Genomic DNA, 13880 nt, shown 5'->3' on the forward strand with positions numbered 1-13880 from the left:
TGTGCATTAAGACTTGCAGTGTAAATGCAGCCAAAATGTATTTTTATGAAATACATTTAGCAGACTACTAGTGCAAATTATCTTCTTTGAAAGTTGGTGTTGGACAATGGGGAGCCATCAAATCAGCAAAGCTGAGAACCACTGCTTTGAAATTTAATTCTGGCTCTTGGATGAAGTTCCATCTCAATTCAACCGCTAAGATAATGTATCTGTGTCAGTGGCTGAATTTATGTGTCTGTATTTGCACAAGGGGGCACTTGGTTCCAGCTGAGGGCTTATAAATACAGGCCTGAAAACATTGCAGTGTCCTTTGCTGAAGGAAACAATAATTTCAACAATCTTCGCCATCTGTTCCATGGCACGACGGAATCTAAAAGTAGAAATCCAATTCGACTATAAAGCGTATCCAAAATGTAGAGAAATAATAATATGCCGCAGTGTCATCTGTCCGGCAAGATTGAGATCCATAAGTCATCCGAGACGGGCTGTGAGGGCATTTGTTGTTTATCTGTTTTAAGATTCAGAATAGCCGCGTGTGCCGCAGTGCCTGGCCGGAGCATTAGCTCGGGTGTTATTGAGTGAGTTTGCTTGGCCGCCCGGGCCATTGAACTTTGGAGGCTAATTCAAGATGAGCCCTTCAAGCTGAGACAACATGAGTCCTGACAGTTCAATAAAACGCTCCGTGCAGTGGCGAAAAAAACGTCATGCAGAAAGCAAAGGTTACAGGGCCCAGTAACATCTTTTTTGCTTATCTTACTCAAAAGGTAGTCACGAGTATCTATTGTAACGTGGCTTATTCGCCTAGAGCCAAAGCTTTTACTTCAGGATAGGGATGCCAGAACAGATGGGTACATGCATGGCTGTAAGAACGACATTACATGCTGCCTGCATGGCAATGACTTTTAACGTCATCATATTGGCCGCAGGTTCTGGTCATAAAACACTATTGTATGACCAGCGAGGTGTGTCCTATGACGTTTTTGCACACATTTGGATGGAGTAGTTATTTGTGTGTGTGATGAACGTCTACATTGTTTTGTGTATTATATCTGAGTGTTGAATGATGAGAGCCTGTGGGGGCTTTGTGTTTGGGAGCAGGAAGCTGTAAACAGTCTGTCCCAGCTGAGCTCTACTCTCAAGGCTCTGATAGTCACACTGGCCATCTGAGAACACACGTTCCCATTCCATTCCACTGCTTAGCTGCAATCCTCACTGCACACATTTCCAATACAGCAAGCACATTTAGACATGAATAACCATGTATAGAACACGGAAGGCGTAATTAGATGAGTCACATACCTTTATTCCGCTGCAGTCGATGCCTGAAGAATACGTATAATGTATAATAGCAAATGTCATTTTATTATCTTCTGCCTTTAAAATGATGTATGTTGTGAAATGTTCAAATACTTTCTCCTATCAAAGGTTAATTGTAAAGTATAAATATTATGGAATGGACAGTTATGGTCCTGGATAGCCTACTAATTAGTCAAGAGAAAATTCCTGGAGTGCTAATGAAATACAGATAGTAACCACTTTGATGCAAACATTTACCATATAACTGTCATGAAATATATGTAGTGCAAGCATGACACTTAAGTTTTTTGTTTTTTTTTTGTTCAAAATAACATTTGACTTTGATATCCACTGGTTTTAAAATTCTGGTCAATACAGATAAGAGATAATTAATTCAATAATTTTAAATAAATAATTTAAATATTTAAATATTCAATAAAAATCATTTATTATACATATGATAACGGATAATTTGATGATATTAAAATTTGCAGAATACTATTTTATCTACATAAATTAATAGTAAAAATTCATCAATAATGTAAATGCTAAAAAATGAATTTAGATATCATTTTAAAATTAGCTGAAGATTTATTTTTCTAAATGAATTTTTGCTAAATGAATAAATACCTCATTCAATCATAAACACAAGTGTTGTAAAATTATTGCTATTTTTTAAGATTAACTTTAGGTGGGCTTTTACAGAATGAATGAATACAGGAAATGCAAGAAATAAGCAATATTTAAAAAAATTCAGTGTCGTTTATATTATTGTTATATTGTTCCAATATATTGTGCAAATGCTAAACTGAATGCTAAAAAAAGAATTTAGATATCACAGCATTTTATAATTTGCTAAAGATTTATTTTTGCTAAACACATAAGTGTTATTAATGAATTTAAAAAATCCAATATCAGTCAAAGCCAATACATCTTTAATATTGACTAGGGATGTAACGATATCAAAATCTCACAATGCGATAATATCGCAATATGAAGTCGATACAATATACAATATTTATTGCAATATTTAAAAAAAAAAAAGACAAATTAATTAAAATTGTATACATTTTAAAGTTAAATTCCTCTATCCAATGCACTTCAAGAGTTCAAAGCCCATTTCCAGAACAAAAATTTACAGATAATGTACTCACCCCTTTGTCATCCAAGATGTTCATGTCTTTCTTTTTTCAGTCGTAAAGAAATTATGTTTTTGAGGAAAACATTTCAGCATTTTTCACCATATAGTGGACTGCTGTGGTGCCCTGAGTTTGAATTTCCAAAATGCAGTTTAAATGCGGCTTCAAACGATCCCAAGTGTGGTTGTAAACTCTCCCACCCGAGGAAGAAGGTGTCACGGGCGGTAATGGATATCTGGGTCCAAATGCAGGGGAAGAATAATTTAATATAACAAACACAAATGAACGTAAACCCAAAAGGCCAACACGGCACAAACAGAATACTAAATGAATAAAACAGGGAACACGGTCAAGGCCAGATCAGGAACACACAAAAGTACATACAAGACAAAAGACAATGCAGACCTGAACAGGAGTGAGAAGTGAGAGTTCTTATACAATAGTCCAGAGTGTGAACAGCTGTGAGCGTAATCAGTGCAAATGACAAGACAGACGTGAACAATCAGGGGAGTGCAGTGCAAGGGGAACAGCGACCTCGAGAGGCTGAGGGAAGACCCACAGCCCCGATCATGACAGTACCCCCTCCCTACGGAACGGCTTCCAGACGTTCCCAAAGTCTGGAGGGAGGAGGTACGGAGGAAGGCAACTCAGGGGGAGGGACGGCGGGCCAGGCCCGTGCAGCGCAGTCACCGCCGCGTCAGGAACAGAGAGAACGGTCACCGCCGCGTCCGGAACAGAAGGCATGGTGAGGGCCGCGTCCGGAACAGAGAGCGCGGTCACCGCCGCGTCAGAAACAGAGAGAGCGGTCACCGCCGCGTCTGGAACAGAGAGAGCGGTCGCCGCCGCGTCAGAAACAGAGAGAGCGGTCACCGCCGCGTCAGGAACAGAGATAGCGGTCGCCGCCGCGTCAGAAACAGAGAGAGCGGTCACCGCCGCGTCCGGAACAGAGAGAGCGGTCACCGCCGCGTCCGGAACAGAAGGCACGGTGAGGGCCACGTCAGGAACAGCGAGCGCAGCCGCCACCGCGTCAGGAACGGAGATAGCGGTCGCCGCCGCATCAGGAACAGAGAACGCGGTCACCGCCGCGTCCGGAACAGAGAGAGCGGTCGCCGCCGCGTCCGGAACAGAGAGAGCGGTCGCCGCCGCGTCCGGAACAGAAGGCACGGTGAGGGCCACGTCAGGAACAGCGAGCGCAGCCGCCTCCGCGTCCGGAACAGAGAGCGCGGTCGCCGCCGCGTCCGGAACAGAGAGCGCGGTCGCCGCCGCGTCCGGAACAGAGAGCGCGGTCGCCGCCGCGTCCGGAACAGAGAGCGCGGTCGCCGCCGCGTCCGGAACAGAGAGAGCGGTCGCCGCCGCGTCCGGAACAGAGAGAGCGGTCGCCGCCGCGTCCGGAACAGAGAGCGCGGTCGCCGCCGCGTCCGGAACAGAGAGCGCGGTCGCCGCCGCGTCCGGAACAGAGAGCGCGGTCGCCGCCGCGTCCGGAACAGAGAGCGCGGTCGCCGCCGCGTCAGGAACAGAGATAGCGGTCGCCGCCGCCTGCCCGAGGAAGAGCGTCTCCGCCCCCGCCAGAAAGCAGGGCCGCATCTGCGCAACCTCGGCCCTACAGGCGTCCATCCCCGCCAGACAGGCGTAGATGAGCTCGAAACGGGCGGCCGACGCCGCCTCAAAGGACATTCCCGCCGTGTCGGGAAAAGAGCGGGTGGTCGCCGCCCCCAAACGCGCGTCCGCCGTCGCCAAACGGGGAAGCTTCGCCTCCCCGAAAAAAATCCTCCCCGCTGGACCCATCTTGGAGGTCTGCATTCTGTCACGGGCAAAAGGAGGTCTGGGTCCAAATGCAGGGAAGGGATTTTAATTAAACAAAACACAAATGAACATAAACCAAAGGCCAACACGGCACAACACAACTGGAATCTAAGATCAAAAAATAAACAGAACAGAAACACACTCGAAGACAATGCAGCCAGAATGAGTAGTGGGAAATGAGAGTTCTTATAGACCAGGTAATTGTGAACAGGTGAGAGCTTAGATGAGTGCTAATGACAAGACAGGTGTACAATCAGGGAAGTGCAGTGCAGGGAAACCAGCGACCTCAGGTGGCTGAGGGAAGCCCCACAGCCCAGATCATGACAGAAGGGTCTTATCTAGCGAAACAATCGGTTAAAAAAGAGACCTCTTCGATTTTATCAAAAAATATCTTGATTTGTGTTCCGAAGATGAACAAAGGTTTTACGGGTTTGGAACAACATGAGGTTGAGTAATTAATGACATAATTTTCATTTTTGGGTGAACTAACCCTTTAAATATATTTTTAAAATATAGTTTAAAAACTGCATGCACTTTTTGCCCGAAAGACCTATTGTTTAATATCATCATGTGACCATGATAATATCAAGACCGTTTTGATATCACGATATTGATAATATCGTTACATCCCTAATGTTGACTTATGACTGATATTGTATCAATATTTTGTGCAATCCTAATTTAATTTTTAGTACAGCACTGTGACTATAATATAACTTGGCCTCTTGCAGATTTTTGCCTAAATGTACCAGAGCTGGTACGCTGTATTTGCCAGTAAGCATTCAGGACTAGAAGTTTCTATTTTATACCAATATTTTAAGCGTGAAAACATTCTGTTTGTTTGGAGGCTGGCTGTCATATTACATTAAATCATCAGTTTCTGCTTCAAGCTGTAGGCAGTATGTTCGTCTTTAACCATGTAGAGTCGGCCATCACATGATACCATCAACACAGATAAAAGTGCATCTGCTTAACTGTGTGACGGCAGTCTGGATGGTGGAGGGTTACAGTGGGTACTTTTTGGATTAAACACAGCTGGCGGGTGTGTGGAACTGCAGGCGTCTCAAAGGGTGGCACTATTCTGACCTCGCCCGTGCCACTCCTCTGGAACCACGCAAGGTGCCAGGGCAGATTAGTGACTCTGTGGAACTCTTGACTGCCGGCTGGCACGTAAAAAGTACTTTCAGATGGCCCCTGCTGGCTAGTGACGCCCATAGTCCTTAACTGCTTTTGACTTAAAATTATCCATCCAAGTTTATTAGAAGCCCCAGGAGCAAGTGGGTCAAGACTGAGCTCACATCAACAGAAGTGGCACAGCAGGAACAGATTTACGAGACTGTAGAGTGTGCTGGAAACCAGACAGGACATGCTCAACACTGCAGACTACTGCTGCTTTTGTTGTGTGCCACCTGCACCTATTGAAAGTAACAATAGTAACTATTTTAATTGGGGATATTGTAGTGTTATATAATATTAATATTACTTTTGTACTTTCATTACTGTCAGTGGTCGAACAAACACGTAGTACCGCCTGAACTTGCCTGTTGAGCCAGTGTTGGGCTGTCTGGCTGGTCAGGGCACAAACAGAGCAATATATTGATACCGCCATATAGTGATTTGCTTATAGTTCAATAATGTCAACTCTCAATATAGATTTAACAGCAATTTCTTGATAAGAATAGAGTGTAGGTAGGATTGATCTTGGCAGACTAGATCTGCTAGGTTACTGCTGCTGAAGGTAGGGAGAAAATCATGGCAGATCTAGACAGGTGGTGCTGGGGAGGTGGAGGGTTAAAAATTCTCATGGCATGCAGTACTGAGCTGGGCCAGGTTGAGATCAATTGGCTGTGCTGCTGGCTTAGAAGAACCAATCAGCTAGTCGTAAATGTCTCACAGCGGACCTGTTATGAACTACTACATATTAAGATGGATGCGCACAATTTACTAATTCATTCCCTCGGTTTGCTAATTCGTACACATGATTTACTAATTCGTTCCCTTGTTTTATATAAATCGTGCTCCATGTAATAATTCTTGCCCTTGTTTAAGTAAATCTTGCGCACAAAATAGTAGTTTGTTCTACTTCTTGTCCGCATTCTCATAAACAGATGTAGATGGCCCTCACTTAAAATGTTTCCACACAACGCTGCAAGGCTCTTGAGAATGTCTCTATAACTCATTCCCAGCTCAAAATAAAAACCCAATTCAAGTGTCTCTGTCCATAACATAGCAGCAGCAACAGGATTATGAAAATGCGGTTAGGAAGTAGAACAAATTATTATTGCATATGCACAATTTGCTTAAAATGAGGCCAAGAAGTATAATAGTGAGTGCACAATTTACTTAAAATGAGGGAACGAATTAGACAGGTGGTGCTGGGGAGGTGGTGTGAAGCTCATGGCATGAAGTACTAAGATGAATCAAGTTGGGAAAGAGAGATCAATTGGTTGTGCTGCTGGCTTGGAAAAACCAATCAGCTAATCATAAGAGTTTTATGACTGACCTATTATGCAGTGCTGATGTTTGTACTACATATTAAGATGGATGTGCATGATTTACTAATTCGTTCCCTTGTTTTATATAAATCGTGCGCTCCATATAATAATTATTGCCCTATTTGCTCTACTTCCTGTCTTTCACTTAAAACGATTCCATGCAACGTTGCAAAATAAAACCCAATTAAAGTGTCTCTGTCCATAACATAACAGCAGCAACAGGATTATGAAAATGCAGTCAGGAAGTAGAACAAATTATTATTTTGTACTCACAATTTACTTAAAACAAGGGCACAAATTATTATTTTGTCTGCACACAATTTACTTAAAACAAGGGAACTAATTATAATATCAAGTGCCAAATTGACTTAAAATGAGGGAACAAATTAGACAGGTGGTGCTGGGGAGGATGAGGGCTAAAAAATTCTCATGGCCAGCAGTACTAAACTGAATCGGGTTGGGAAAGAGAGATCAATTGGTTGTGCTGCTGGCTTGGAAGAACCAATAACCTTATCATAAGAGTTTTACGGCTGACCTATTATGCAGTACTGATGTTTGTCCTACATATTAAGATGGAAAACATGACACGAAGGAAAAAAGTAAATTGTGAGAATGATTTACTAATTCGTTCCCTCGTTTTAAGTAAATCATGTTGCAGAAATAATTTGAGGAAGGAATTATTATTTCATGCACAAATTAATATTTCATGAGGAAGCATTTTAGCATTAAAATAAATACTAAAATGAAGAAAGAAAGCTTAAAAATCTCAATAAAAGACATTTTTAAACTATCAAACCCTTACTAATGAGGTTACCTGATTCTTCACATCTAGATTTAGGACAAACAAGGAAATGTTTCATTTGAACATGAAAAGCACTCTCTGTACCTCCCCCTCACTGCTGTTATCCTCTCTGCACTTTCACCATATGTAAGTTTTTTTTTTTTTTTTGTTTTTTGTATGATTCATAGTTTTTCCCACTGTATAGCAGTCCCTTTAAAAATGAAATGAAGTGGGCGAGCAGAGTTTTTCCACAGATTCTCCTAAAGGCTACTGTGGGGAGAGAGAGCCATCTCCTCTGATCAATTCCCCATATTGATGGTATGGATAAGAGGGGGAGCTGTCTAGCAGGCCTACCTATTTTATTACACAGATATCCCCCACTATGATGAATCTCTAGTCTTGGATAGACTGCAGCTCCCGACCTCCATTTGAGGGAGATTACGTTCTCTGATTACAGTGTCAGCTGCCTTAGACCCCTAGATAAATCATAGATGGTACCCCACAGCAAAGCTTCGGCTATCTATTACAGTAAATAATTTATTATTAAAGACTGCTGAGTGTATTTATGAAAAGTGTTGGCAGACTGGAAGAAGTAGTAGAAAAAAAATAGTTCCTTTGGTACCTCTTCAGGTGCTGTAATGAAATTTCCAAAACTTGAAGATTTAGAAATGCGTGTGTGTTGTGTTCATTATTGTGTCTGTGTGTGTAGAAAACGAAGACAGAATGCGGTGAATAACAACTGCTTCTTTGAGGAAAAAAAAATACAATGCCTCAGGAAAAAAGCTGTCAGACCCAGTTCCTATGGGTTGTTATTTCAGGAAACATGTTTGGAGTAAAAAGACCTCTTTTGCTATTAAAAATACTTTTGAATGCATTATTTTAATTTTTTGCTTGATGCTTTTGAGAGTAAATCAGAATGATACTTTAACCCATTCTACTGCTAATTGATTTCAATGAAAAAATGTTAAATGCCTGTCAGTTTATTGTGTTAATTTAGTGCAATTATTATATTACAGGCTCTACGCTTACTTTTCTTTTTTTTAGGAGGACTTGTGCTCCTAACGTAAACAATTTAGGAGCGTAGTCCAAATTTTAGGAGCATCTTCTAATCAGTAATCAAAAATTCTAATCAAAAATTAGCCTTCCCATTACGAGGTGATATTTGACTCCTTAAAGTGAATTAAAGAGGAATTTTGTTTTAACTTTATTAAAAGTACGTCATTTAAAAAAAAAAAAAAAGATATTTTATAAGCTTTTTAAAATTTCTAATTAAAACAACAGAATAAGAACAAGTAGAATAAGAATAAGTTACCAATCAAATGAAATCAGTATTAACAAAATTAATTTGTACTACAGAAGTGGCACAGAAGAACACAAAAGTGGCTTGTAGGTATATTTTCATATGTTTTATGAGGCTCAGAGGTGGTATGCATGCAGCCAAATTCATAAATTCATGTTTTAAATATAACATTTGAAATATAGAAATACTAAATTATTTAAATAACTGAAAAGATACTTTAAAAATAAAAATAAAACTGCCAGTAGGTGCCAGCAAGTCACTGATTTAATTACTGAATCATTTATTCATTTGATTTATTCAGGAATGAAGTAAGTGACTGTCTTTATGAATAGGAAATTAAATAATTGACTCATAAGATTAATTTAAAAATGCATATTCATTCATAAACAAAACACCATTGTGATTGGAGGTGTGCAGCGGGCTCAACTGTGACTTTGTTTCAAACTATTTTTGACAACGAAATAAAGCAAAATCAGGTAATAGTGTTATAGTCAGACAAGTCACTTAATATTAACTTCTTGTTTATTTAACTGTTGTATTAAATCAATATCTCATTTACAAACCTAAAAATCATTAAAAAGCTGTCACTCATCTTAGTTATCCATTATAATCAACGAAGCTCTCTACACTGCACAATAAATCTCTTTTATTTACACTCTCTCTACACTTTGTTTATGAAAAGATTTGTCAGATATGTCTGTGATACATTACTCAATGTTGCAAAAGCACATGAAAACCTTTGAAGCTCCCCTCAGCGGAAACACAAATATGTTCTAAATCATTTTTTGTAGTCACCAGCAGTAGTTTTCAGTCACAAATACAGCTGAAATGGTCACACTATAGAGCCCTGTATTAAAAAACATGCTTGGCATTGCAAACCACACATGTAAAATGATTGTGAAGCCATTCATGGATGCGTTCTTGGTTAAAAAAAAGAAAAGAAAGAAAAAATGCTTTGCAATGCAGTGGTTTTGAAACAGCATCTTGAAAGTGCGTTACTCATGGCGTGTGATGCTGAAAAAACCCTAAAGCCTTTCAGTTCCCTTCTGAGTCCACGTTTTGGTGATGTAATGCATGTGTAGACTAGTAGGTAGCAGTCTGCTGTGGAGCCAGCACCAGTTTGGGGAGCTTTTCTTTTCAAATATTGATATATCTGATTAATTTTGATTTATTCAAATAAAAGTTTTAATTTACAAGCCCACTTTAAACCGACATCCACTTGCAGTTGCCCGTGAAGAGCTTTGTATTGTGCAGCTTCTCCAGAGAATGCAGTGAAAGCAATCAAATGTCTCTTTGCTCTCCTCAACAGGTGTCCATGAACTGTGACTATGTGTTTGTGAATGGGAAAGAGACGCGTGGCTCCATGAACGCTCGGGTGATTTTCAGCTATGAGCACCTGAGTGCCCCTCTTGAGCTCACAGTGTGGGTGCCCAAACTGCCCCTTAAAGTGGAGCTCTCAGACAACAGACTGAGCTTCATCAAGGGCTGGAGGGTGCCCATCTTACCCGACCGCAGGTAAGATACGTCAATGATCTGATACTTGAACTCTGACTGTTTTTTATGCATATTGGTTTCCCTCGTAGCACTTCAAATGCTTGTTTGCTTTTATTTCGTTGCTTGTTTATTTCAATCTTCGTAATACTTGTGGATGTTATGAGGGTGATAAAACAGTGTTATAGTTTAATTAGCGGAGTTGTTAAAAGCTTTAAAGCTGGGTCACTAAGGGCTGTGTTAGTTACAATGCGGCTACAGAGCCGATGCCGCACGAGACCCGAATGTCATTCTTCATACAGCCCATTTACTGTGATTTTGACAAATTGAAGCAGCGGTGTTGTCACACCGCGCACGGCAGAATATCAGCACAGGCATTTTTCATGAGAAACCTCTCCAGAATTAATCACGATGGAAAATATTCTGGTAACTCACTAGTATCATTATTGCTCCCTTACAGAGGTCTTTCTTTTTTGATGTAAATCTCTAATTAAATTCATTCAAATGGGCCATTAAAATGGAAATATGATCTGATTCGGTTATGCTAATCCAATTTGGGAGCAAATCGTCAATCTACATCTAGCCTTCATGTAGGGCTGGTGGTGTGACGCATGTACCATGCAACGGAAGAAAAAAGTCAACCATTAGAAATTCAGCTGAAGAGATTTATCTTTAGCACATTGGTTCCTAAACAACATTGGAACATTTAAATATATCAGAAAAATACTAATTATTATCGATAGTATGTGTTAATATAGAATTTTATGTGCTTATTTAAAAATATGTAGGAAACTATGAAAAAATACGGTATTTTCATTCTGGTTAACTGTATATTTGTGTGTGTGTGTGTGTAGCTGCTAGGATGCATTTACCTCGCTTAATTAAATATAGAGAGTGGATTACGATTTACTGTTATCACGCCATTGTATGCAAAGTCTCTCAGTGCTGTTATTTTCCCCCTGTTTTATATATACAACACACACACAATGCAAGTGTGTCATTACATTTGCATTTGACCTCAATTTGAGTGCCTTTGATTTAGCTTCCTCCCAGGACCCGTGATCTCCAAGGCTTTGTTCACACGTACAATCTCTGTGTGATCTCCTCAAAATCTGATTTGTTTTGCAGTTCCAGTCTTTATCCCAGTGTCAGCACTGGCATTTTGCAAGTGAAGAAATCAGATGTGGTAAATTTATCTGGTTAGTGTAGCTAAGACTTAAGAATGAGCACAACACCGAAAGACATATGACTCTAGCTCTCACTGTGGAAGGAAAGAGAAGATGACAAAACTCAACACTTTGTCTCTGCTTATATTCATTCTGACATCTTGTCATAGTGCTGAGCTATGGTGCAGAAGACTTAACAGGCTACCAGCTAATCCTGATTAATCTCCTGATTTTGCTCAGTTTCTTTTTCAATAGAATAACTTTAAAAGAAAATGTTAAGAAATTAAGGTGTATAAGCTCTGCATGCTTATAAACTGGTGTGCATGACACTCATAGCAGAATAGTCAGTTTTTTCACCTACAAAAATCATTTGCTTTTAAGAGACCCTAATAAAATTCAGCATGTAACTGTGTCCAACACACACACACAAATTATTATTACAATTATTTTTATACCATTATATTTCTAAGAAGACTCAAAAATACAGTAAAAACAGTAATGTTACATTTACAATTAAATTTTTTCTATTTTAATGTATTTTCATATATATTTGCCTGTTGTAATATTAAAAGTAATCTATTCCTGTGCCAGCAGTCATTACTCCGGTCTTCAATGTAACAATCCTTCAAAAATTATTCTAATAGGATGATTTTTTGATCAAGAAACATTGTATTATTATTGTTATTATTATGGTACCGCTTTAGATTATGGAACACATATTCACTATTAACTGAGAGTTTTCCCTCAATAAATTCCTAATTTGCTGTTTATTAATAGTTAGTAAGGAAGTTGTTAGGTTAAGGTATGGCCTTGGATTAAGGAATCTAAAATATGGTCATACAGATTAAGACATTAACACATGCTTTATAAGTAATAATAAACAGCCAATATGCTAGTAACATGCATATTAATAAGCAAGTAGTTAATTCTATTGTTTATAAAGTGTAACTATTAAAGTGTTACTATTATTATCAGTGTTGAAAACAGTTAACAGCTGCTTAATATATTTTGTGCATTTGTCTGAATCTTTTCAGAATAAAATTCTGAAATTTTATTCTCAGAATTGCATGATATAAAGAATCGCAAGTTATAAAGAATTGAATTATATACGCTCACAATTGCGAGAAATAATAACAGAATTGTGAGATAAAAAATTACAATTGCAAGTTTATATCTCACAATTCTAAATAAAAAAGTCAGAATTGAGAGATATAAACTCGCAATTGCGAGAAAAAAGTCAGAATTACATGATAAACTCACAATTCTGTCTTTTTTCCTGCAAATGCAAGATTTTAAATCTCACAATTCTGACTTTTTTCTCATAATTGCGTGTTTATATCTCACTCTTTTTACTCAGAATTGTGAGATATGAACTTGCAACTGTGAGTTATCTTCTCAGAATTGCAATTCTGACTTAGTAACTCGCAATTGCGTATAAACTTGCAATTCTGAGAAAAAAGTCTGAATTGTGAGTTTATATCTCAATGACTTTATTTCTCAAAATTTCGACTTTATTTCCCAGAATCTCACAATTCTGACTTTATAGCTCACAATTGAGTGTTTATCATGCAATTCTGACTTTATTTCACAGTTGTGAGAAAAAAAAGTCAGAATTACGAGTTGGTATCACGCAATTCTGAGAAAAAAAAGTCAGAATTGTGAGATGTAAACTCACAATTGCAAAAAAAAAGTCAGAATTGTGAGAAAAAAGTTGCAATTGCCTTTTTTTATTTATTTTTTATTCAGTGGAGGAAATTGGCTTTCATATATATACTTACTGTCTTCTACTATTGATTGATTATTGATTTCTTTTAAAAAAATTCAAATAAATAAAAACCTCAATGAACAGTAGTATTTATAAAATAAAGTAGGACAGTTTTAATTTAATGCTGGCTTTAATGAGAATGCTAAATATACAGTATAATACGAGTTTTGGAAACATTTCTTGTTTGTGTGGATAAAGGCCATTGAAGCCTAACTGATGGAGCTGTGAGAAACTGTGTGAGCCAGCACAAGCATCAAAGGCGTTTCTATGCTGTTACACATTTATGCATATTCTGTGTATAAAACCACTCATTCGTTCAGTTATTCATAGTGAATTTCACATGTGAGCAGGAATGAGTGAATTCAGACACAGCAGTTCAGCTCTGTGTTGTGTGTAACATTACTTGCGTTACATCCCAAAAGGTTTTTTTTTTTTTTTTTTTAAATTTTGAAATCTAATCTAACAACTGACATTAAAACTTATTTTCATACATTTGATTGTTATCAAACAACTAACCAGATTCGACTGCACCACAGAATCCGCTGTCTGTTTGAGCAATACTGTATTCTTATTTCCTTTCCCTCTTCCCTTCCTTCAGCACTTCCGTCCTCTGCTCTGTCCATTTCATTCCACTACATTGCCCA

The 13880-nt window shown here is 38.8% G+C and overlaps 1 protein-coding gene across 1 annotated transcript in view; it reads left to right on the forward strand.

The window, feature by feature from the left end:
* The window catches only part of tmem132e (transmembrane protein 132E), a 401398-nt gene that overhangs the window by 369374 nt on the left and 18144 nt on the right, over positions 1 to 13880 (forward strand). Inside the window, 1 exon segment of the mRNA XM_051108794.1 lies at positions 10124 to 10329. Coding sequence (XP_050964751.1) covers positions 10124 to 10329 — 206 coding nt within the window.

The sequence above is a fragment of the Labeo rohita genome, chromosome 5 (assembly GCF_022985175.1).
Source record: "Labeo rohita strain BAU-BD-2019 chromosome 5, IGBB_LRoh.1.0, whole genome shotgun sequence".
Lineage (NCBI taxonomy): Eukaryota > Metazoa > Chordata > Actinopteri > Cypriniformes > Cyprinidae > Labeo > Labeo rohita.